The 27,010-nt window shown below is 41.4% G+C and overlaps 1 protein-coding gene across 1 annotated transcript in view; it reads right to left on the bottom strand.

Annotated features, from left to right (window-relative positions):
• Positions 1–12,001, bottom strand: part of RAD50 (RAD50 double strand break repair protein) — a 67,499-nt gene extending 55,498 nt beyond the window's left edge. Inside the window, 4 exon segments of the mRNA XM_042452725.1 lie at positions 214–365; positions 5,699–5,782; positions 6,789–6,968; positions 11,904–12,001. Coding sequence (XP_042308659.1) covers positions 214–365; positions 5,699–5,782; positions 6,789–6,917 — 365 coding nt within the window. The 5' untranslated portion in view covers positions 6,918–6,968; positions 11,904–12,001.
• Positions 12,002–27,010: the final 15,009 nt, after the last annotated feature.

Below are 27,010 nucleotides of genomic sequence, written 5' to 3'. Positions count from 1 at the left end.
AATGTGAGCAAACTCATTTTTCACATTGTACATCATTTCTGATCACAAGACAGGTCTTTTAAAATATTAACCTTAGCTTCCAATAGTCTGGCTTTGAAGACTATGAATGAAAAAGAGACAGCCTTAACTCTGGTCTTAAATAACTGACACATTTTTTTAAAAATCACTGATCTGTATGTATCTGAAAATGTTTGTGTCTACCCACACACTCACTTTGTTCTGGTAATGACTCCTTCAAGGGTTTTAAACTCTGTTTTCTTTCCTTTTTGAGTGCACACCATGGATCTTTGAACAGCTACAAGCTCTCCATTAACATCACGAAACTGAAGACGAATTTGAGCTCTGACATCTGTTTCATTGGCAACCTTTAACAACAAAAGAATCAGTTTTGTAAAGTACTCTCCATGCAATCTAGTACAGTCACCATCATCACTTGTTCTCTAAAAAATGGATGTAAACAAAATGAATGTTCCCTTCAATGAAGGTAACAGACCTGAACGAAACAGAAATGAGCATATAGTTTTGCTTCTTTTTTACATTCAATGTAAATAGGCAAGAACTGATACATATTAATGCATCTCTAGTAAAACCTCTCACTAATGTTATGATTGCAACAAGACTCCTATACACGTAGTTTACTTAAAATGTAATAAAATGCTAAATATAAAAAATCAAGCAAAAGCAGGGATTAACACATAAAATAATAATCAAGTTTAATGTTATCTGAATTTTTAAAAATAATTTTAAGTTACTGCATAAAACCCAACAGGGAAATATTGCAAGGAAACATTTCCAGCCAAGGATTAAAACGGTTACAGTGCACCTAGGACAGTCCTTATACTGAGTCTCAGTACAGGTCTAGCTAGCTGAGTACCATCAACTCTGACCAGGAGCAGCTCTCCAAGATTTCAGGTGAGAACTCATACTTCACCCCATACAGAGGTCCCCAGTATTCCTTGGCTATTTTCCATCCAAGGATTAACCAAGCCTGACTCTACTGAGCTTCTAAAAACAGATGAGATACGGTGTTTTAAGGGTGGAATGGTAAGTCATATATAGCTCACTTCAGAAGGCAGGGAAGCATGCAAGTGAGCCTCCTGTGATAATCTCAATGAGAGGGAAGAATATGTGAGAAGAACGTTTTGCCTCAGATAGTAGAACATAAGCTTTTATAAGTCTTCAAAAATCAAAACTAGCACTATGAACTGGAAATAAAGAAGAAAGTAATGTAGATCTTTGGGGAATAGTATTATTATACAAGTTAAAGTTATTGTTTGTCTTTTTTCAACCAGCTGAGACAGTTTCTCTGCTTTCCTCATAGGCAGCTGTATGTAAACCACATTACAGTATTCAGCTTAGAAAAGGCACGGGTTATGGATGCAAGATTTTGATAATGAAAGGGATGTGATATTAGACAAAGCACAGGGGACCGGAAGCAGTTCTGGCCACAGTCACCATATGACATTCCAGGAACAGAATGAGGGCCAGAAGTATGCATAAGGTAAAGATCTGCTCATTTGGGGTGGTGAGGGGAAGCCATTCAACGATGTCTCATTTTAGGCTGCCACTTATGCTTAGTCTCTTACCTGGAGTAGGTTCCAATTAATGATCCTCACCAGGCCAATTATTGATTCCAGACAAATGCTGAACTAATTTTGTGAATTACGTACCATACTGTTATCCTTGAAAACATCTCTCTGTGCTTCCATGTTAATATTTAAAAAGTATAAGGAACTAATCAAACTGAGCCCTGCCAGAGTCAAAAGATTGTTAGCTGATGCAGTAAAAGACACACACAGTTTCAAAAGAATCAAGAGGGATCTTGCCTCCATCTATCAGTTTATCATGATCAAAGACATTTCCTTCATGAAACCACACAGATACAACAAAATGGATTGTGGGTAGAGGGGACCTCGTGCAAAATACTAGAGTTGGCCTATACTGATCTACTCTATGACCTCTACCAAGAATTGTATATTTGAAAGTGATTAACAATTTCTTATATTCAAATACCTTCTTTAGGGATGTCTCTGCTACAGCCTCTTTAGAAGAACCACATACATCAATCAGCATAAACAACTTGACAAGCAATCATGAAATCCAGTATATATGGGAGGGGAGGTGTCATTTTTTTTAACAGATTAAACAAAAGGCAAACCTACCACCTGTTCTCTTGACCCACTTCCTTCTCGTCTTCTAATCTCTATAGCCCCCTCTTTGTTACCCTCCCTCCTCTATATCTTTAATCTCTCTCTCTCTTCGGGTTCCTTCCCCTCAGTCTTCAAACATGCCTTAGTTTCCCCTATCCTGAAAAAACCCTCTCTTGACCCCTCTTCCTTGGCTAGCTATCGCCCAATCTCTCTTCTTCCTTTTCTCTCTAAGGTGTTGGAACGAGTCGTCTATTCACGCTGTCTTGAGTTTCTTGAAACCAACTCCATTCTGGACCCCTTCCAGTCTGGTTTTCGCCCACGGCACTCCACAGAGACGGCCCTTACTAAGATCTCAAATGATCTTTTGCGGGCCAAGGCGAATGGCCTCTATTCTATCCTTGTCCTACTCGATCTGTCTGCGGCCTTCGACACCGTGGACCACTGTCTCCTAATAGATGTACTCGCTGACCTTGGTTTCTCGGGCCTTGTTCTCGATTGGTTCACATCTTACTTGTCAGATCGATCTTTTTCAGTGGTCTCGGGTGGTCAGACCTCGTCTTCTGTCCCCTTATCTGTTGGAGTTCCTCAGGGCTCTGTTTTGGGTCCCCTTCTGTTCTCTCTTTACACACTCTCCCTTGGCAAACTTATCAGTTCTTTTGGTTTCTCTTACCATCTTTACGCCGATGATACCCAACTGTACATTTCCACCCCTAACCTTTCACCAGAGCTAGAGCAGCAAGTGTCATCCTGTTTAACAGCTGTCTCCTACTGGATGTACCATCGGCGTCTGAAGCTCAATATGTCCAAGACCGAGCTTCTTGTTTTCCCTCCTAAGCCCACCCTTCACTACTCCTTTTCTATTTCTGTCAATAACATTTCTATCCAGCCGGTCCAGGAAGCCCGTAGTCTCGGTTTCATCTTTGACTCCTCTTTGTCATTTATCCCACAGATTCAGACTACTGTACAGCCAAAGTCTGTAGATTTTTTCTCTATAATATCGCCAAAATCCGTCCATATCTCTCAGCTTCTACCGCAAAGACACTGGTCCATGCCCTAGTGGTCTCACGACTAGACTACTGTAACCTCCTCCTGGCAGGGCTTCCTCTCTCTCACCTCCACCCATTAATTTCTGTTCAGCATTCAGCTGCACGTATTATTTCACTCGCTCGCCGTTATGATCATGTCTCCCCTCTGTTGTCTTCCCTTCACTGGCTCCCTCTTCCTTTCCGCATCAGGTACAAACTTTTGTTACTGACCTTCAAAGCTCTGCATGGGCTGGCCCCTCTTTATTTAACTGATCTTCTCTCTTCCTACATCCCTACTCGCACTCTCCGCTCTGGTAGCCAAAATCTCCTCTCTCAGCCCAGGATCTTCTCTGCCCCATCCCGGATCCGTCCCTTCTCTCTAGCTGCCCCTCATTCCTGGAACCTTCTTCCTCCGCATGCACGGCTCATCACTTCCCTAACCAGCTTTAAGACAGAGCTGAAAACCATATTGTTTAGGGAAGCGTTCTCAGGGAATTTGTGATTGTTATCTGGCTGTCTGACAATAGTTGATGTGATGTGATTTGTTTGATATTTGATGTTTTTAATCTGTTTTTTCCTTTCTAGATGGTAATTTTATCTATTCCTCTTTTAATTGTTATTATCTTAGAATGTACGCCTTGGGCAGGCTTTTATCTACTCCTAATTTTACCAACTTTGTACAGCGCTGTGTATAATTACAGCGCTATAGAAATAAAGTTTAATAATAATAATAATAATAATAGGAAAGGGTCTGGAGGCATGGATTGAAGACTACAGGGAGGGAGAGTACAAAAGTCTTCTAATACCCTCCCCCCCCCCCCCGGTTTTTGTAAGTACTGTGCACTATTTAGACACACACATATTTTCAAGTATTTCTCTCCCACTATAAAAAGAGGAGGGAGGGAAGAGCAAGAGAGAGATATACAAAAAAGATCTGATACACAAGGAAATGAATGTATAAGCAAAAATCTGCCTTATTCAGAGAGGTAGAAATAATCTAAACTGAAGATCCAGAGTTTACAGAGGTAGATCAGTGATGCTTACATGCATTGAAAATAACTGCATTTACTTGTATGTGTTTCTACTCTTCACTTCAATCTTGAAGAGTTTATAAAGCAGCTAAGATCCAAAATAACCAAATGCAGGCATCATTAAAAGAGAAGAAAACTAACAAGAGAAGGAGATGTTAAAACCACATTCAACAAGAGCCAGTAAGATGTTGATATGAAACAGTGGCGGGTTACAAACCGCCATTTTGTACGTATTCACTACGTATTAGGGTTAGGAAGGGGCGGTGCTTCCGCACCCCCTAATCCTAGTACATAGTGAATACGTACAAAATGGCGGCGGCCGTTCCGCATGTCGCGCAGCGCTTATGATGTCGCAAGTGCACCATTGGCGCCTTGCGGCGTCATAACTGCGCCACAGGAAGAAGCTCCATTTTGGAGCTTCATTTTTGCTCCACAAGGGAGTCGCACGGTTTGGCTGCTGCGGCTCCCTTGCAGAGCAAACAGCAGTGCCGGCAGACCGCCGCAAAGCGGCGGTCTGTAACGTACCAGTATCTCACAACCTTGGTATTCATTTTTTTTTTTCAGATGTCTTCAATTTGACTCTGACTTATGCCAACCCTACCAAAATGTTTCCTTGGCAAGATTTATGCAGCGGGGGTTTGCCACTGCCTTCTTCTGAGTGTGTGTGATTTGCTCAATGTCATCAAGTGGGTTTCTATGGCTGAGCAGGGATTTGGTCCCCCAGAATCATAATCCAACAACCTATCTCCCAAACTAAACAAATTTTTAAAAGTTCTTCCTTCACATAGTACTGAAAAGTCAGTTGTAATGGGACTATCTCAGTGAAATATACTTGAATATATAGTGGGCCCTTGGTATGCACTGCGGTTTGGTTCCAGGACCCCACCATGGATACCAAACTCCATGGATGTTCAAGTCCCATTGAATAGTAAAATGGTGTCCCTTAAATAAAATAGCAAAATCAAGATTTGCTTTTTAGAATTTATGTATTTTTTAATATTTTCAAGTCATGGATGGCTGAATCCATGACTAAATAACCCATGGACCTGGAGGGCTGACTGTATTGAACACATTAATAAGAACATCATTTTGTATAACTTACTGCAATATTTTTACTGCAAAACAATATTATAAAACAAAACCATACATTAATATTAAGATATATCAGAGCAATGATTACTCTTGCAAACAAACACATTCTCAAAAGGCTGTTTATAATTTATTCTACTTATTTTATTTAGTAATTTCATTTGTATACTGCGTTTCTGCCGTTTATAATCGAATGATGTGGTATTTTAATACACTCTCCTATTGTGGACAGAATCCATAACCATCAGGGTATATGTAAGGTATGCCACTTGTCATTTTCCTTCAAATAGGAAAATACGAATTCATTTGTTATAGTGACAGAAAAGTCACTATCATGTTATTCCATTTGTTGGTAATTACTAGCAGTTCTCAAACTAGCAAGATCAATATTCTCAATACTTACTTTTGGATCATGGACAAATGAGTTTCCTTTAGTGCCAGGGGGGAAGTCCCCAGTGCAAATATACTTGAGACATTCTATGATTGTCTAATGGAAATGGAAACAAGTGTCAGTAATAAAACACAAACAGCTGGTGCTCTATTGTTTCCAGATAAAGAGATTAAAACAACAACCACTATAATATAGACCCAGCTCACACTTTCTCAAGATCTCTTGCTTGTTTAACAGCATAATCACATGGTTTATTCATATGAACAAAGTTAATGTTAAAGAAGGAAGCTTCATTGAACTTTGCAGATCAGTCTCCACTAACTGGATTTCAAAGCACACCAAACCCCCAGCCAATCTTGTCAGTTCTGCAAGTTCTTTCCTCCAGGTATTATGCTTTTGACATAAGCTAACTACACATGAGAGCTGTTAATCATTCAAGGCAGACAAATAAAGCAATGTATGGATTTTGTCTTTTGAAGAGATTCACACACATTTCTAGGAAGAAATTTCTCAACTTTTATAATTTTAAACATTTTGTAGCTGATGCATATGCAGATACACAAGACTCATCCAATCCAAGAGCCATTATAATCCAGTAGTTTACTTGGGTTGGCTGCAAAAGAGAACCAGTTCTGTTGAGCACGAGACAAATTAATCTGTGTTCTCTTAACAGAACTGTATCCCCACCAAGGGTGCATCTACACTGGTTGCTTAATCCAGGGCCAGTCAAGAGCTCTTGGTTTATTGACAATGGATTGGGATCCAATCCAGCTGTTCACTTATCAAAAGAACTGAAAGTCACTCTGAGATTTCTGGAAAACACAGGATTTAGTTTGAAGCAAAATCAGTTTAAGGGCCAGAAACTGTGGTATCTTGCTGCAAGTAGCTGTATGTTCTGAAGATGGCCAGCACTGGCTTTGAGATGAGTTCAGTGTTCCCAACCTTGGGTAAAAAAGCCCTGGGATCCAGTTTGAAAACTGAAATTTTATGCCCAGCAGGTCACATTTTGAAAACTGAAATTTGTTATTAATCACATGCCCATGCAATTCAATGTATGAAGACGTATTTAACTAAAACAAAATTAAACCCAATTGTGTCTCACCGTTTTTCCAGCACCATTAGGCCCCACCAAGATAGTTAAAGGATTAAAGAAAGTGATCACTTGCTTGTCCTTGTCCTCAACACCAAAGCTTCTCACCCCAAGGATGCTCATTTTATCTATTCGAGACATTTCTGAAGAAAATCCTTCTTCCAGGAGGCACTGGTTTGTATTTTAAATATCCTGCAAAACAACAGTTTAATAGAAAAACATAATACTGTATGCCATTTTCCCCTACTTCCCTTCCCGATAAAATAAATGAATCTGTAACTTGTTGAAAATCATATCAAATCACTAGCCAGTCAAATAGATTCTCAACATAATGGCAAATGTTTTCATTACACACAGAGACATAGTTATTCAGCTGGTTTTGATTTCTGTTTGTAGGTACTGTACAGTGGCCATTTTATGCTCAGCATGAGAACATAGGTGGGCAACTTGCAGAGTTTGGAGAGTATGCTCTGAACCCACGGGGGTCATATACTACACCAAATTCAGTAGTGTGGCAGTAGAAACTCACCCTTGTGCTTTTAAATTAGGGACATTGCTATTTTTAAAAGGTAAAATTGCTATTGTTATGCAAAACTGCAGGGGTTGGGGTTAGTTTGTTTGCTGCCTAAATGCTCACAAAATTTGCTTGCATGACAACATGTACAGTGACACATGGATAGGGAAATCCATGGATACTCATATCCCATTATATACAATAGTGTGGTAAAATGTTGTCCCCTATATAAAATGGCAAAATCAAGGCTTGATTTTTGGATACACACACACTCAACACTCAATATATATATATTTGGAAGCCATGGATGGTTGAATCTGTGGATGCAGATTACGTGAATACAGAGTGCTGACTATATTTCTTGACATATTCTCGTTTGATATCTTTCTCTCTCCACTTCTAGCTCTATCATTATCTGCCCAGGATACTTACTGAGCCATATGAAAGAGCATTCAGCTCATTCTTCTAGGGTGCTCATTATCACTAAACACAGTTATCATCTCTCAGCCTGTTAATTCTACATTTTCTGTTAAGCATTTCCTTGGTACCCAGTTCACATCTCCAACAGTAGAGAAAATAAAGTATATGTAATGGCATTTACCGTTATTTCTGGCATTTACATTTACAGTATTCATTTTTACACTTGCCCTCTCCTGCTGATTATTATTGTTATTATTGCTTATTTTATCCCACCACATTCACTGTCTCTTGTTGTTGTGTGCCCTAAGTCATTTTTTGACTTATAGCGACCCTAAAGAGAACCTGGAGGACCAGCGTGGTGTGGAGGTCTGAGTGTTGGACCATGAGTCTGGAGATCAGGGTTCAAATCTCTGCTCAGCCATGAAACCCACTGGGTGACCGTGAACAAGTCACATGCTCTCAGCCTCAGAGGAAGGCAATGGCACAAGTCTTGCTAAGAAAACCCCGTAATAGGTTCACTTAAGGTTTACCATCAGTTGGAAATGACTTCAAGGCATACAGCAACAACAAAGAGAACCTGTCAGGGTTTTCTTGGCAAGTTTCTTCAGAGGGAGGTTGCTGTTGCCATCCTCTGAGGCTGAGAAAATGTGACTTACCCAAGGTCACTGAGTGGGATTTTATGCTTGAGTGGGGGATCAAACCCTGAACTCCAGAGTTGTTGTCGAACACTCAAATCACTACACTATACCAATTCTTTCAATGCCCATTATATTATACATTCCTTCAGAAAAGACTTATTTTTCTGATTGTGTTAGTCTAAGCACTGCTATGTATCAGTGATTAGTAAGAAGCCAAAATAGTTGTTTCATTCCAAGTGCTTCATGCTTCCAGGAGCAGCCTGTGAATGGTTTCACTTCAAACAATCCCAATGGGGATGGGATGGTAATAAAAGTTTCAAGGGACAGTTTAGGTAGGTAATCCTGCATGGCAGGGATTTGGACTGGATGGTCCTTGTAGTCTCTTCTATGATTCTCTTCCTCCATTCTGCAAACAAAATATCTTTTTGAGTGAGATGTCTTTCAAGGGAAACTTATGCTTGATCCAACCCATAGTCGCTCTATGAATGATAATTGAAGTTACAAGTTCTGATGAAAAGGATATTGATATATGTAAATGTTCAGATGTGGTACTGGACAAGAGTGCTGAAGATACCGCGAACGGCCAAGAAGACAAATAAATAGGTCCTAGAACACATTAAATCTGAACTCAACCTGGAAACCAGGATGACTAAATTGAGACTGTTGTACTTTGGCCATGTTATGAGAAAGCATGAATCATTAGAAAAGACAATGATGCAGGGAAAGGTAAAGGGCAGTGGAACCAGGGGAGGAATTCAGCCAGATGGTTAAGACTCGAACAGGGAGGTCATGGGCCTGGGCCTGCAGTTGAGGACAGGAAATCTTGGCAATATCTCATCCACACGATAACCATGAGTAGAAGTTAACCGAAGGCAGCTAAAAACAACAACAAATATTCAGGCGCTGCATCACTGGTGGGCTTCCAGATGTTATTAAATCTCAACTTCTCTTAACCAATATAGCCCAAGAAAATCAGGAGAAGCAGCCCAACATTTGGACAGACATAAAGTAAATAGCAGTCGCTCCTATTATGACTGTGTGAGTAGGGAGGCTAAAGCTGGATCTAAAATATGATAACAGTGCATTTACAGCACATTAATCATCCCTGATTGTCCCCACTGGAAATGATAAGCTGTCCTACCCACCTACCACCAAGTGATTTCAGTAACCACAGCTCAGCTGAGGAGCCCTGTAAAGAGGCAGAAGAAGGGCTGCCAGTGGAGTTCTTGACTTCAAGGAAAGCTTGGCCTCCGTCACATCTTACAGTTAATCTGAAATGAGCAGGACCATACTGTGAGGAGGAGGAAGGAAGAAAGGAAGGTGGAGGCAGGAGCATCACTGGGGCTGTGTGGAAGGTACAAGCTGTACCAGTTGACACACTAAGGGGTGTGTGTGACACCACTGCTCCCCAAACATCTGCCTTTTGGCAGAAACAGGTTGTGGTGTTCACCTTTAAAACACTGGTGTGAGTGGGGCAAGGCTCAGGGGAAGGAGAGTCCCCCATTTTTAAAAAAAATAGATTTGAATATTTGATTAAAAAATTAAAAATGACATTCTTTCCAAATTTTCTTTAAAAACATCACATCTCACCAAATTTTCACTTTAGCCACATAAAGCAATATACAGCTGGCCCTCCATATCCACATTTTGTTTTGTTTTTTATCCACGGATTCAAGCAATCACAGCTTGAAACTATTTTTAAAATATTTAAGTTCGAAAAAGCAAAGCTTGATTTTGCCATTTTATATAAGGGACACCATTTTACCATGCCACTGTATTAAACGGACTTGAACATCCATGGATTTTGGTAACCATGAGAGGTCCTGGAACTAAACCATTGTGATTACAAAGGGCCCACTGTACATGTAAATACATTTATAGACATTATGTATTATACTGTAATTTAAAGGGTATAATTTTAATGTTGCTAGTTGTTTATGTCATGACTATTGCCACTGCATTCAGTGATACAGTCTGCCCTTCTTTTACACGGGGGAACCGTTCTGGATCACTCCGTGTAAAGGAAAAATACGGATGCTCAAGCCCCATGCAAATAAATGGGGCTCGTGCCCACAGAGGCGCGGTGGAGGCGCACGGGGCGCACACCGCGGGAGCGCGCACCGTTGTTTCCTTCTGGCGTGCGCCTTCTTCACTTCCGTCGCATCTTCTAGCATATGCTGGAATCTGCATAAAACGCGCCCGCATATAACACGGGCACACTGTATATGGGAATTGTAACTTATGAGTAACATTAGTGGAATAAAGATGACTAAGGATTCTGTATAGTGTGGCATGGTATGGGGTGGCGGCTAAATAGGGGGAGTGACACCACATTGAGGGGATGATCTATCTCTCCATGTCTCTGACTGATTTAGTGACTAAAGATGGCACCTCCCCTCTGGATGCCTGCCTGGGGTCTGTAATGGACTGGATAAGGGAAAACAAACTCAAGCTGAATCCAGAGAAAACAGAGGTACTTGTGATAGGCACCCCAAGCCCAGACAGGGAAGTTTGTCACCCTATCCTGGACGATGTTACTCTTCCCCTAAAGGATAAAGTTCGCAGTTTGGGGGGTACTCCTGGTCTCATCACTACAATTATCATCTCAAGTAGATGCGATGGCCAGGAGTGCCTGGTACCAGCTTCGGCTGATACGCCAACTGCGCCCCTGTCTGGACAGAAAGGACCCTGAAACTATACTACATGCACTGGTAACTTCTCGCTTGGATTTCTGCAACGCGCTCTACATGGGGCTACCTTTGTACCAGGTTCGGAAGCTGCAACTAGTGCAGAATGCTGCAGCCAGATTGATCACAGGTACCCCCAGATGGGACCATATAACACCTATTTCAAAATCTCTTCACTGGCTACCTACTAGCTTCCAGGTGCAATACAAAGTGTTGGTCGTTACCTATAAAGCCCTATATGGGGGGCACGTCTGGGAAAGGGAGGCCAATGTGGTCACTCTGGACACGAGGAAACATTGAGGCGGGGGATGTGGAGGCAGGAGCAGGGTGGCAAGGTGTCCTCCCCACAGCAATGGAGGACCAGGCACCCTGAAATGTAGGGCATGCAAGGGAAATGGAGGGCCTGAGCTGACCCGTGCTTCTTAGTCCTGCTCAAAATGGAGGATATTTTGGAGAGGAGAAGGCTGAAAAGGAGGCGGTGTCCAGTCATGCTGGAGGGAAGCCATTTACTAAAGGGCCAGGAGAGGCTGCATCCACACTGGAGAGATAACCTGGTTTGGCAGCGCTTTAAGTCTTTGTCTGACTCTTTGTTATGGAATTCTGGGAGTTGGAGTTTGTTGTGGGGTCCAGAGTGGAGCTCCGCTCTGGACCCCGCAACAAACTCCAACTCCCAGAATTCCATAGCCTTCAGCCACAAGAGTTAAAACGGGGCCAAACAGGGTTATCTCTCCAGTGTGGATGCAGCCACAGAGCCATGCGAGCAAGGGTTTTTCAAGAGCCCAGAGCGCGCACGCGCACAAGCACCCTTCCCTCCCTTTCTCCCCCCCCCTTCCTCTTCCTCTGCGCCAGCGCCGTTGCGCGCGCTCACCCTGCAGCCTCTCTTTCGCGCCTCAGACTCAGCAGAGCCTCCTCTCCTCTCCGACTCCGAGGGATTTTGGCGCCCGGAGGAGCAGACGCCGCGCCACCTCGTCAACGTCATCACCGCTCGCCATCGCCCCGCCCCTCCCGCCATTATATAGAGATAGGAAAAACAAAGAAAGGATTCCGCCAGAGTTGTCCCCTCAGAAACAAAGCACACGAATAACTCTCTCCCCGTACCTATATATATATATATATATATATATATATAACATTTGTTTGAACCCCACAGTGGGAGACACCCGAAAAAGAGATAAAATATATATAAAAAATATATATATATATATATATATATATATATATAATTTTTATATATATTATTTTGATTTCAAGGGTTTACATCTCACCCTTCTCTCACTTATGGGATCCAAGGCGGCTTACACATACAGTATATACATAATCACATGTTTAACGTCCCCATATATATATATATATATACATACACACACCCAGACTGTTGGGGGCAGATTAGCTTACTTGCTAATTAGCTTACTTGCTGTTCACCGCTATGATCTTTGGAATAGCGGTATATAAATAAAACAAATTAATTAATTAATTAATTAATTATGTCTGTGTGTGTATATACATTGTGTGTATATAAACAATTTATATTTATAAGATATATTTATAACACAATTGACATATAGTTAATGTAATAACTTATTAAAATATATATTATTATAAATATAAATATAGCATGTATAGATTGTATGTACAGCACTTTGTAAATTTACAGCACTTTATAAATAAAGGTTAATAATAATAATAATAATAATAATAATAATAATAATAATTTATTGTAACTATATTAATATTATATTATATACACACTCTGTATATTGTTTGTTGCTGTGTGTGCCTTCCAAGTCATTTCTGACTTATAGCGATCCTAAGGAGAACCTATCCTGGTTTGTTTGTTTTTCTTGGCATTTGCCATTTCCATCCTCTGAGGCTGAGAGAGTGTGACTTGCCCCAGGTGACGCAGTGGGTTTCACGGCTGAGCTGGGATTTGAACCCTGGTCTCCAGAGTCCAACACTCAAACCATCACACCACATTGGCTCATATATATACATATACCGTTGGCCCTCCTTATCCATCAAACCTTGATTTTGCCATTTTATATAAGGGGCACCAGTTTGCTCTGCGATTGTATTTAATGGGGCTTGAGCATCCACGGATTTTGTTATTCACAGGGGATCCTGTAACCAAACCCTAGTGGATAACAAGAGCCCACTGTATATATAATTTATATTTTATAATTTATAATTATTACATTATGTATTAATATAATATAAAGAAATTACAATATATTTATAAATTATAAAGGAAGAGAGTGTGTATTCCTCAATGGAAGGGAGTTGGACTGCATAGCCCTGGTGGTCTCTTCCAACTCTATGGACTTCATCATACGGGGACAATTGGAAGTATAAACGGGGATTATCCCATGAAAATCACACATCTGCAATTAGCATTTTCACACGACGTTGTGATTAAACGGCCATTATCCCAGGAATATCCCTGGAGTATCGCACAATTGTGATAAAGCTTTTCACACGACATTGCGTTGAAAAGCGATTAAAGTGGAATTAATCTGTGAATAGCCAGGCAATAAACAGCAACAAATAATTTATGGGAAAATCCCAAAAATGCTTTATTGCTGTTTATTGCCTGGTTATTCCCAGGATAATGTATCTTTTATCACACTGTGTCTAAAAATCTTGTGATTTAATAATAATTGTGCGATTTTCACGAGATAAACCCCGTTTAAACTTCCAATTTTCCTCTGTGTGATAAAGTCCTATGATGCCCTGATAACGTTCTAATAACATTCTAATGAGTGGTGAAAAGATTAAATGTGTAAGTCCATCTGGGGAAGAACCACAGACCATGTTGGGGTACTGCCTTTATTAAGACATGCCAGTTGTGAGATGGCTTATTCTGTTTTTCCCCCTATCTCCGAAAGGGTCTCACAAAGTCTTTAAAATGGAAGAAGTGAGGGGAAAGGAATGCGGCCGCTCCTTTAAGACTAAGGACAATATCACACTACACTTTTATAGCATTATTATTCCACGTTTACTGCTCTGGCTGCCTCCTGTTGCATTCTGGGATTTGCAGTTTAGGGAGAGGAATTTAGAAATCTCAGTGAAAGAGTTCTTAGGGCTCACTGAACTACAAACCCCAAAATGCAACAGGACAGGAGGCAGCCAGAGCAATAATAGTGGAATAGCAGCACTAGAACAGTGTAGTGTTATTGTCCTAACTGGTTTTTATTCATGGATATAAGCCCATTTCTTTGGACGCAGCAGTACAGAGTGATAATAAATGCTCAAGTATAAAACATATTTATACCATTGTGGGAGGGAGAACAGAGTGTAACAGGATCCAGAAAATGCAGATCATGACTCTTGGCCTAAACTTTCACAGAGCTTTCAGATCTGTTTAGCGTTCAGTTAGTGTTGACGTGTTAAAGCAATAAATTGCATCTGTGGAAGTCTATCCACAAATAAAACCCAATTTATCTTAAAGGTGCTGCCACATTTCTCTTTTAATCCCTCTTTGTTCCTAGTTTTTATGCTGCAAGGGACTAACATGGCTGCTTCTCTGAAAAGCCTTTGCAAGCCTTCTGCATGGTTTCTAAGCTATTTTTCTACCCAACGAGAGGTTTATAGACTCATACCATGGAGCAATGGTTCTCAACCTTTGATCCTCCAAAGTTTTTGAGGTCAGCTCCCAGAAAAAATTTAAAGAAAGCTGGAGGACCAAAAGTTGAGAACAGCTGCCATAGAAACACCGATTTCAGAGCGACAAGACTGTGCTCATCGAGGAACTAGGGTGTATCCACACTGCAGACTTAAAGCAGTTTGACACCACTTTAACTATCCTATAGAATCCTGGGATTTGTAGTTTAGTAGGAATTCAGTCACATCCACAAGACTTGAGAGCAATTAACAACAACACTGTCAGAGAGCTTTAGTGCTTCACCAAACTGCAAATCCCAAACTAGGAAAGCTCATGCTATCAGCTTCTTCCTTTCAGTCAGGTGATGCAAAGGTGCTGCAATCTGTTTGCGTGCAAATGCCAGGACTCCAGGATAGAGTCATGGCAGTTAAAGTTGTGTCAAGCTGTTTGAATTCTGCAGTGTGGGTACATCCTTAGACATATGAGAGCTGTATACAGCCATCAAAGTTGCCAGAATGGAAACTGGAGAGGACTCCTGTACAGGATGATCAGGTGTCCTCCTTTTCCAGGACATACCCTACATTTCAACATTCTGTCCTAGAGGAATTCCAAAACATCCTCTATTTGGAACATGACTAAGAAACATTAATTGACATTTATATGAGTGCTTTTATATTTGCCTGTAGGTATACTGTACATAGGGGTATACAGTACTTGCCCATAGAGACAATTACAGGAAACAACTACAGACCCAGCAAATACATAACATCAGTTAAAAACACGACTTCAGTTAAAAACACATATGAATTAAAAGAATAGGCACCACGACACGTACATAAAACAATCCACAATCTTATTTTAGGGGATTTTTTAAAAAAAAAGAATGCTCCACTTATCTACAGGTTGGTAATGCTGACTTATCTACAGGTTGCCCAAATGTGGTTTTCCAGGCTGTCGATGTCAATATACTAGCAGTGAACTTTTACACATATAGCATCACTTTTTTTAACAATGTAGATCAGTATCTGCTTTTTTACATAACAAGGTAGCAAACAATGTTATTAGTCATTAATAACTTTTGGTACCACATGAATAACCACTATGAAGATTATTATTCAGCTTTCAATGACATTTCCAGTATATTCCCATGATAGACTGGAATATGGTGGAGGTGGGGAGATGCCCTGCTTTGCAGCAATAAAACATATTTGGCTTTCTAGGTATTCTGTATCTGTGGGGAAATTCCACTCACTTTTGTATGATGCAAAAAAAAAAAAATAGTAATTTATTCCCTTGTTACTGTCTGTTTCACTGATCCTGCCAAGAGGGCTAGACTTCAAACTTGTTTTTGTTGTTAGGTGCCCAATTCATTCTGACTTATGGCTACCCTGCCACAGGGTTTTCATGGCACAATTTAGTCAGAGGAGCTTTACCAATGCCTTCCTCTGATGCTGAGAAAGTATGACTTGCTCAAAATCACCCAGTGGATACCACAGCTGAGGAGTGATTCAAACTCTGGTCTCCCAGAGTCCTAGTCTGACTCTCAGACCATTAGACCACACTGAATCTAACATGTCGGAGTAGCACAAACTGACTGGTGGGCGAGTACTAAGATGTTCCAACTATATAAGAGCTTGGAAAAGTTGTGACTAGCCCAGCCAGTACGGCTGCAGTAGATCAGCGAAATTAAAATGAAACAAAAGATGTATGTATGTCTGTGTGAGTGTGTGTTGTTATTATAATAATAATAATTATTATTATTATTAACCTTTATTTATGATGCGCTGTAAATTTACACAGCGCTGTACATACAATCTTTTTAGTTAGACGGTTCCCTGCCCTCGGGCTTACAATCTAAAAAGACATGACACAGAAGGAGAAGGGAGTGGTGGAGGGAAAGGGTAAGAGGTCCAGCAGTTCCTCTCTACCTCCGAGGCCTGGACCAAGGCAGATGGACTGGAGGGAGGGCTTGGCTTCAAAATGGAAGGTTAATCTTCATCCAGGGAAAATACATACTCTCAAGTAGGATAATACATATATAATACATAGCAATACAGGAAATGGTTTGATAAACAGGCAACAAAAGAACATCAGATAGTAAGCGACAATTATGCAATGCCTGGGAAGGCTTCTCTGAACAGGATGGTTTTCAACTCCGTTTTGAAGCTGGTTAAAGAAGTGATGGCTCTTGCTTGTGGGGGAGGAAAGTTCCAGGAGTGAGGGGCAGCAAGTGAAAAGGGGCGAATCCGGGATGGGGCAGAGGAAATCCTGGGCTGAGACAGCAGACCTTGACTACCAGAACGGAGGGCCCTGGTGGCAAGATGAGGAGAAAGAAGGTCTGATAAGTAAGGAGGAGCCAGTCCATGGAGGGCTTTAAATGTCGACAGCAGGAGCTTATACTGAATACAGAAAGGGAGGGGGAGCCAGTGAAGGGATGACAAGACAAGAGAGATATGGTCAGAGCGCTGGGCAGTAGTGATAATGTGTACAGCTGAATGCTGGACAGAGATTAAAGGATGGAGGTGAGAAAGAGGAAGCCCAGCCAGGAGGACGTTACAGTAATCAAGTCGTGAGACCACTAGGGCATGGACCAGGATCTTGGCAGTAGAGGCGGAGAGATATGGTCGGATTTTGGCAATATTGTACAAGCCTGGCTGTGGTCTGGATCTGAGGGATACACGACAGAGAAGAGTCAAAGATAAAACCAAGACTGTGGGCTTGCTGGACTGGTTGAATAGAAATGTTGTCCACAGAGACAGAAAAGGAGTGTTGAAGGGTGGGCTTAGGGGGAAAGACAAGAAGCTCCGTCTTGGACATGTTGAGCTTCAAACGCCGATGGCACATCCACTGCAAGACAGCTGTGAGACAAGACGAAACTTGCTGTTCAAGCCTGGGAGAAAGGTCAGGGGTGGAAGGATACAACTAGGTGTCATCGGCATACAGGTGGTAGGAAAAACCAAAAGAGCTGATGAGTTTTCCAAGGGACAGTGTGTAAAGAGAAAACAGAAGGGGACCAAGAACAGAGCCCTGGGGAACTCCAACAGATAATGGAACAGGAGAAGAAGTCTGACCTCCTGCAACTACTGCAAAAGATCTACCAGACAAGTAAGATCTAAACCAGTCAAGAACAGAGTCTGAGAACCCAAGGTCTGAGAGTATGTCAATTAGGAGACAGTGATCAACGGTGTCAAAGGCTGCAGACAAATCGAGAAGGATGAGAACAGAGTAAAGGCCATTAGCCTTGGCCTGTAAAAGGTCATTCGAGATGTTAGTCAGAGCTGTCTCTGTGGAATGCCTTGGGTGGAAACCAGACTGAAAGGGATCGAGGATGGAGTTGTCTTCAAGAAATTCAAGACAGCAAGAATAAACAACCCATTCCAAAACCTTAGAAAGAAAGGGAAGAAGAGAAATCAGATGATAGCTAGACAAAGAGGAGGGGTCAAGAGAAGTTTTTTTCAGAATTGGGGAAATGAGGGCATGTTTGAAGTCCGAAGGGATGGAGCCTGTAGAGAGAGAGAGAGATTGAAGATATGGAGAAGTGAGGGCAGAAGGGAGGTTGCTATAGAGATTAGAAGACGAGTAGGAATTGGATCAAGAGAACAGGTTGCAGGTTTGGAAGAGTTCAGAAGTGTAGAGAGTTCATCCAAAGAGGCAGAAGGAAACACAGAAAATTTGTTAGGCGAGGGCAATAGGTATATCTCAGGGGCAGTACAGACTGGCGTTTAAACACTGCTCCTTTTTGCTGCATAGCGTTATCACAGCAAGCAAACAGAGCGGTAACGTTGCGCAGCAAGAAAGGAGACACCTTCTATGTCCTGTAGAAGATGTGTGGGCGCTCAGATGCCCACAGGTCATCTATAAGCCCCGTGTGTGGGCGATAACGCTGAATAGTGGTGCTGCTGGCATGTAGTAGGGCTCAGGACCATGCAATTAGTGCACAGTCCCAAGCCCTACTATTGGCGGTGTGTATCAGGCCTCAGTTAATAAAGTGGATGCGTTCCTGAGCATTACTTATTTAACATAAAATTTTATGAGAGAAGCAGAAATAACATTAAAAGAACAGATATAACTTGTGACTAGCCCAGCCAGTGTGGCTGCTATAGATCAGAGAAATTAAAATGAAACAAAAGATATATAAAGTGGATCCTTATTTGCGCCATCATAAGGGAGTCATAGCGGCATAATTGTGTAGTGTGAAAGGATCTAACTGCTCGGGAAGGTGTAGCTATCCTGATCCTGCTTTCTCCCAGTACAGGACTCAAGATAGCTTATACAGCAGTTAAAACAAACATAGCTAAAATTTTACCTTGGACAAAAGTTTTGAATGTAATTAAACTACCAGTAAAATTTAAAACAATTAAAACATAGGAGTGGGACAGACCGCCTCAAAAGGGCAGCCTGCCGGCGGCCTATTTCTCTCTGGAGGGAAGCCATAGCCAGCAAACAGCGCAACTTCCCTCTGTAGTAAAAAGAACCTGGCAAAACTGGGTTCTTTTTATGGCGCCGGAGTGATGTTGCGAGTGCGCCAGTGGCGTACTCACAAATTAAGCAATGTGTGGTGCAGTGTGGACACTGCACAGTGCTTACGTCACAATGGCGACACCTGTGTACACGGGACGCCGCCATTTAGTACGCCGCCACTCCGTACTAGGGTTAGGGACCGTGCCACAAAGTGCCCATCTGTATCGGGCCATAGTCATTCCAAAGAAAACAACAAATAGACAATACAGTTAATTATTCTAACCATGTCTGCTACATCACAATGTGGGATTGTCACAGCATAGGTCATTGAGGAGACTTTGTCTAGTACTAAAATATTTCTAAGTAAATAATAATATAAATAGCCTTAGTTCTTCATATGGTACTCACACGTGCTGAAGCTTCTATGATAATTTCAGCAGATTTCAAGCTTGTCCTGCTCCCTTGTAGGTAGGAGCTTGTGGATCCAGTAATTTCATTTATTTGTTGGTCTCTGGTAATCTTATTGCCTCGAATGTACAGTAAACGTCTCTGGCCTTTTCACCCCACAGAATAGTACAAATTACAGCCAAAGCCAAAGAAACTCATGCTAAAAGACAACAAAGCTCCTTTAACAGATTGCTTTGACTACACACAGTCATAATATTCAATGGGAGACTGGAGAGACAGCATGGTGCAGTGGGTAGAGTAATGGGTAATTGTAGTGGGACTAAATGTTCTGGTTTTGCATCTCCCCACTTTCTGCCAGTGGCTGCACTGCTGGTGACCTGAAAGTGAACAGTACTCACTTCCAGTTTTCATTTACTTTATTCTTGGTTAACTTTTGGGCAGGTCTTGGGTTTGGGGAGGGGCATTGTTGGGCATTAATACATACCCTCCAATTGTCCAGGTCAGACCCAGTTAATTATCTATCATCCTACTTTTTCAGCTACTTTTAAAGTGTCCTGGTTTCTTTCTCTTCCTCTCACTTTCCCCCTTGTGTATTTATCTTACTTCAATCAATGCAAACACAGTTCAGGTAACAGCAGTGGGGAGAGGAGAGGACAGAATCTTGCCCTTCCCAGTAGAATTAGGCAAGAGCAAACTGCTGCATTCTCTCCCAGCTTGTACATTCTTAATCAAAAATACTTTTTTTCCTCTTCTCCATACTCTGATATTGTTTAGCCACACATGTCCTGGTTTTCATATGTGAAATGTTGGAGGGTATGTGGTTGGAGGGAATAAGGTCAATCTGCAGCATTTGGGGGGCTGTTTTGTGGCGGTCCAGACAATTTTTAGATAAAAAAAACAAAAACAAAACCTAGCTGGAGAATTTGGGGGATTGTTCAAGCATTAGACTAGGGAGCAGGAGACCCAGCTTTAAGTCCCCCATTGGGTCATGAAAACTCAATGGGTGACCTTGGGCCAGCCTGACATACCAGACTAGATCTTTCTGGACTACTGGCAGTGCCAAATTAAGATGCATCTTCCAAAGTACACAAAAGGCTGGTCCATAACATACTGCAGAAATAATTGATTTGAGACTGCTTTATCTGCCCTGGCTCAAAGCTAATGAATTCTGGGAACTGTAGTTTTGTGAGATATTTAGCCTTCTCTGTCAGAGAGCTCTGGTGCTACAATAAACTACAATTCCCAGGATTCCCTAGCACTGAGCCAGGGCAGTTAAAGTGGTTTCAACTCCCTTCTCCTTTTGTGTCGTGTCTTTCTAGATTGTAAGCCTGAGGGCAGGGAACCGTCCAATTAAAAAGATTGCATGTACAGCGCTGTGTAAATTTACAGCGCTTTATAAATAAAGGTTAATAATAATAATAATAAACTGGATTATTATTGCAGTGCATTTTGGACCCTAGAGACAGCCATCTTTTTGCTTTGTACATCATTGTACACAAAACAATACTAAACAACAGTAGAGGGCAGTCATTCAAGGATTGCCCATGCTAGCTGTATCTTCAAACCAGCAGGTGGCAACCTAGTATTTAAAAATGAAATTGCCACAACTTGAAACTTGAGGGAAAGGATATACTATGTTTTTCTTTTCCTGTTTACCTCTGTGTCAATTCAGTATTCATTTACCCTATTGTATTTCATTCTCATACAATTGCTTCTCTCTCGTACACAAAAACATGCTGATCCCTTAATTTAGGGATTGTAAAACCAAGGGGAGATAGGAACAAAGCCAGAAGTATGAACACAACTGTCCAACATCTGACACGCAGGGATAAGGAGAAATACTATAATGACCAATGTAGAGAAATAGAATACAACAACAAAAAAGGAAGAATGAGAGACCTTAATAAAAAAAAATCTGATAAATTAAAGCCAAATTCAAACCAAGGGCAGGGATGCTTTATGGAGAAAAAAGGAACATAATAGAGGAACAAGAAAAAATAAAACTATGCTGGAGGCAATACCCAGAAGAGTTATACAAAAGAGATGAGGGAATGAATGATATTTAGAATTAGGAGCCATATGAAGATGAACCCCAAAATTCTAAGAAGTGAAGTAGAATCTGCAATAAAGGAGCTGGGGAAAAATAAATCACTGGGAACAGATGATATCCCAATGGAACTGCTACAGTGCCTACAGAAAGATGCAACTTTAGTGCTAACTGAAATGTACCAACAAATATGGAAAACAAAGCAGTGGCCAACAGACTGGAAACACTCGATATACATACCAATCCACAAGAAAGGAGATACAAAAGACTGCAAAAACAATGGCATTAATCTCACATTCAAGCAAAATAATGCTCAAAACTCTGAACTCTCCAACCATACACGGAGAGAGAAAATCCAGAGGTGCAAGCAGGATTCAGAAAAGGAAGGGGCACTAGGGACCACATTGCAAACACAGGATGGCTAGTGGAGTGCACCAAAGAATTCCAAAAAAGAATCAGCATGTGTTTCATAGACTAGCAAAGCATTTGATTGTATATATCACAAAAAGTTATGGAATGCACCCAAAGACATGGGGGTGACACTACATCTAATAGTCCTGATGAGTCCTGTACCAAGAACAAGAGGCCACCATCAGCACAGAATTCAGGGAAACAGAGTGGTTCCCAACAGGCAAAGAGATCAGGCAAGGTTGCACCCTATCACCTTACTTGTTTAACATATATGCTGAAAACATCATAAGAAAAACAGAATTAAAATCTGAAAAAGGAGAAGTTAAGATAGGAAAAAGCAACATTAACAACTTCAGATATGTGGATGGCACCATAATATTAGCAGAAGACATTCAGGAATTGGAACAGTTAATAAGGAAGGTCAAAGATGAAAGTGCAAAGGCAGGTCTGATGCTGAACATAAAGAAAACAAAAATAATGACCACAGAAGAAATACACAAATTCAATCTAGATAACAAGGAAATTGAAATAGTTAAAGAATTCCCATATCTAGGATCAAACATTGACCAGAATGGACACAGCAGTCAAGAAATAATAAGAAGACTAGGGCCCGTTACAGACGGGCACCCTAGGATGGACTCAGTCCGTGCTAGGGTTAGAAAAGGGCGTCTCTTCCAGACACCCCTAACCCTAGCACAGACTGAGTCCATACGAAATGGCGGCAGCCGTTCCACACGGCCGCTGCCATCTTGACGTAGCAGACGCTCTGCATCTGCACGTTGCTCCCCAGATATGATGCTGTGAGTGCGTGACTAGCACCTTGCGGCATCACATCCGGGGGCCAGGACGGAGTGCGATTTTCACACTCCTTCTTTGCTGCATCCGGGAACCGCGCTGTTTGGCTGCTGCGGTTCCCGGATGCAGCAACCGGTGGCGGCAGCAGACCACTGCTTTTCGGTGGTCTGTAACCCACCTAGAAATAGGAAAGGCAGCTATGAAAGAACTGGAAAAGATACTGAAGAGCAAAGACATACAACTGAACATTAAAGTCAGAATCATTCAGGGCATTGTATTTCCAAGTACCATGTGACAGCTAGAAGGTGAAGGAAGCAGACAGAAAGAAAATCAACTTACTTGAAACGTGGTGCTAGAGAAGAGTACTTAGGATATCATGGACAGCCAAGAAGACAAACAAATGGGTTCTTGAAAAGATCAGACATGGGCTCTCCTTGGAAGCAAAGTTGATCGAGACTATTGTACTTTGGCCACATAATGAGAAGGCACAGATCACCAGAAAAAACAATAATGCTAGGAAAGGTAGAGGGTAGAAGAAAAAAAGGAAAACCACAAACCAGATGGATAGACTGAATCTGGAGGGTTGTGGGCAAGGGCTTGCAGAATCTGGGCAAAGTAGTGGAAGATAAGGATTTTTGGAGATGTCTCATCTGCGGGATTGCAATGAGTCAGAACTGACTCAAGAGTAGCTAAGAACAACAACAAACGGACTCCATTGCCATTAAACTGACGTGTAGAGACACTCTACAGTGAACCAGCTAGCTATATTGTAAGTAATGTAGATAGCCCATCTATTTGGCTATAATGCTCTAGATGTACCTGCACACAAGGGATCACAGTGCTGTACTCCATGATCCTTAACAACAACAATTTTATTTTCAAAGTCTGAGCATCCAGAAGGATTTCAGACACACTACCTGACACAAGATTACTTCCTAGGGCCCTTTAACACTAAACAATTGCAGCACTAATTCTGAGGTTTGTAGTTTGGTCAGAGGCACCAGGAGACTTCTCTGAAATGCCCTTCTACTTCATGCGTTTTGGATTTTGGAATTTTTCAGATTTTGGAATATTTGCATATACATAATGAGATATCTTGGAGATGAGACCCAAGTCTAAACTTGAAATTCATTTATGTTTTGTATACATCTTATACATATAGACTGAAGGTAATTTTATACACAATATTTTAAAATAATTTTGTACATGAAAGTTTGTGTACACAGAACTATCAGAAAGCAAAAGTGCACTATGATGATCCAACACACTGCAGAAATAATCCAGTTTGAGACCACTTTAACTGCCCTGGTTCAATGCTAGTGAATGCTGGGAATTGTAGTTTCATGAGACATTTAGTCTTCTCTGTCAGAGAGCTCTGGTGCCACAATAAGCTACAATTCCCAGGCCCCCCTGGCACTGAGGCAAGACAGTTAAAGGGGCCTCAAACTGGATTATTTCTGCAGTGTCTTTTGGACCTCTCTCAGTCACTGATGTGGATGATTTTGGAATATTTTAGATTTCAGAATTCCAGATAAGGGAGCCTCAACCTGTATCATTTTTAAAATTGGTATTCTGATTTTATCTCAAGAATGTTAGGAAATTTATGTTGGTTTACTATGCTAAACTAAAGTTTACACAAGTTTCTTAATTTTGTTTATTGGATGACAGCAGTCCTGTTTGCACCCTGAAAGAAGATAACTATTATAAGAAAAATAGTTGCAAGCAGTTGTTACATAAGGAAACAGCCCTTGTTACACAGACTCCCCCCCCCCCCCAAAGTTTGGCACACACTTAACACTCTGTTTAAAAGATCTGTTTTTATTTTAGATAGTGGAGGTCAAGATGGACTCTATAAATACTTTCAAGAATGACTAAAGAAATTGGCAGTGCCTACCAGCTGCATTTTTCTTCCCTGGGGTTTTCCCAGTTGTTTCCTTTTTAACAGATGCAACGAGGCTGCTAATGAGAGCAAAACTCACAATTCTTGAGTTTTATCCATCAGTGCCTTTCTAGCCATATAGCAATGACAAAAACAGGCTAAGGAGATGCATGCATGATGCACTCTCATCAGCTTAGGCTGTCAAAACTGGAAGGCAGTGTTAACTTTTCAAAACACGAAAAAAGATGCATTGGCTGGGGCGTCTTAATAAAAATTCAAGAGGATTGTAAACCTAGCCAAAATGTCATGCCCCGTGGCTCCCTTTAGATGGCGATCTGAAAACAATTTAAAAGCTTTCCCACAATGTGAATTTGGAAGGCAGCTCTTATATACTGTATTTTATTATGTTTTGTCTCAGTATGACTCTGTGTGTGTGTGTGTGTGTGTTTAAAGTAATCGCACAGGCTAGTTGGTGCCCTGGTTTGAAGGAGAAAGGACAATAAAGGAAAGGGAGGTGCTTTTCAGGATGGATTTTTCCCAAAGCCATGGATTTCCCCTGCCTTGTCTCAGTCTGGAAGTTCCAGCTGTTTTCCCCACGGGATCAGTGCCCAGGGATGAGTCATCCGCTACAACTCCAGCAGGCCTTTTTGAGATGAATGGACAACAAAGCAGCTTGAAAAGGGCTCTTTCTGGCACAAAGGTTGCAGGCTCCAAGACAGAGACCAGCAGATTCTGGCTCAGCTTCTACACCATGAGAGCCAACATGCATGTATTTGATTTGAAGCCTGCCTTTGCCCCAGAGAGGGTTCCAGGTGGTTTCCATGTCAGTAGAATAGTGAATCCACTCTGGCTCTCCAGGTTGCATCTGCATGGCAGAAATAATGCAGCTTGACACCGCTTTAACTGCCATGGCTCCATCCTATCCGAAATCCTGGGGTTTGTAGTTTGTTGTAATACCAGAGCTCTCTGACAAAGGCCAAATGTTTCTCAAAACTACACAGCAGTTAAAATAATGTCAAACTGCATTATTTCTGCAGTGCAGCAGTAGTAAAGTCTGAATTTCAGCTATCCACCCTACAGAACCAAAATGGTGAAAGGTCTGGAAACCATGCGCTATGAGGACAGCTTAAGACCATGGGTATGTTTAGCTGGAAGAAGAGAAGGTTAAGAGGTGACATGATAACCTTGTTTAAATATTTGATTAAATATCTTGTGGCACCTTAAAAATACCTGGCCTAGCCTTGTGAGGGATCCACTTCAGCTAATAAGGCCAGAAAATGTGATAAACAGGTTTGTATAATCCACTACATCCTTGGTACTTGAGAAAGTTCTCTTCCTGACTGAGCAGGCAGAGAGGCAACCAACCATCCCAGAAGACATTGCCTGCATGTTACCCGACTTGTGTTCCTTGAGACCGTACCATCCAATTGCCCTGATTTGTCAGGGACAGTCCTGATTAATCCTCTGCCCACTTTTTAAGCCGCTTTAAAAATGTCCCGATATCTCTCTCTTCCTCCCACTATCTTCCTTTGCCCTTAGCTTACTTCAGTGGCTGCAAAATGAATTCAAATTAGTTCCCACTCCATTAAATTAGGAGGAGGGAGAGGGAGGGGCAGAATCATGCCTTTCCCAGGAGGTTCAGGCAAAAACAAACCACTGTAGCCTCGCCTAGCTTGTGAGGGCATCATTAAAAGCCTAGTTCTTCATCAGTAATAATTTTTGCTATCTTGAGTAAATTCCGTAAAACATAGTCTTAAAAATGATAAAAGCCAGTTTAAAACAGTACAATTTAAAGCAATACAACACCCTCTTTTGGTGTTGAAGTAATACCAGGTATAGTACTTAATACTGGAACCATCCAATAAAGCTGAATCCTGGGGGAAAGGAAGCAATTCTTCATATTTAAAATGCGGAACTTGCTGCCACAAGATGTAGCTATGTCTATCAGCTATTCAAGCAAGACTTTAATTGTTTGCACCAAGGGAAGAGTAGCCTGCTTGCAACTGCTTGTAATTGATTGCATGTTGCCCTCTCTCCTATTTTGTTTTGCTCTCAGTTCTCTGCCTTTCCCCTCCACTCTCATGCTCTTGGGTGTCTTGTATTTCTAGCTTTCTAAGGTGGAAGGCCAACCAAAATGCACAGTGGAGCTTGCACCATGTATTTTGTGCCTTTTGGTTGTTCCAATAAAGGTATCACTGTTTTGTGGATTTTGGATGTTATTATGCAACATGCCATTTTTCAACATTTTAAATGCCCTCATAAAGACAGATGGGTGTGTACCAAATGATTTATGAATGTGAACTATATGTAAATTTTACAGAGAAATACATGGTTGACTGAAATCAATACTTCCCTTTGATATTTAGGTAAAACACA

This window comes from Sceloporus undulatus, chromosome 2 (assembly GCF_019175285.1).
Source record: "Sceloporus undulatus isolate JIND9_A2432 ecotype Alabama chromosome 2, SceUnd_v1.1, whole genome shotgun sequence".
NCBI lineage: Eukaryota > Metazoa > Chordata > Lepidosauria > Squamata > Phrynosomatidae > Sceloporus > Sceloporus undulatus.
The sequence above is the reverse complement of the archived record's forward strand: the minus strand, read 5'-3'. Positions and strand labels throughout refer to the sequence as shown.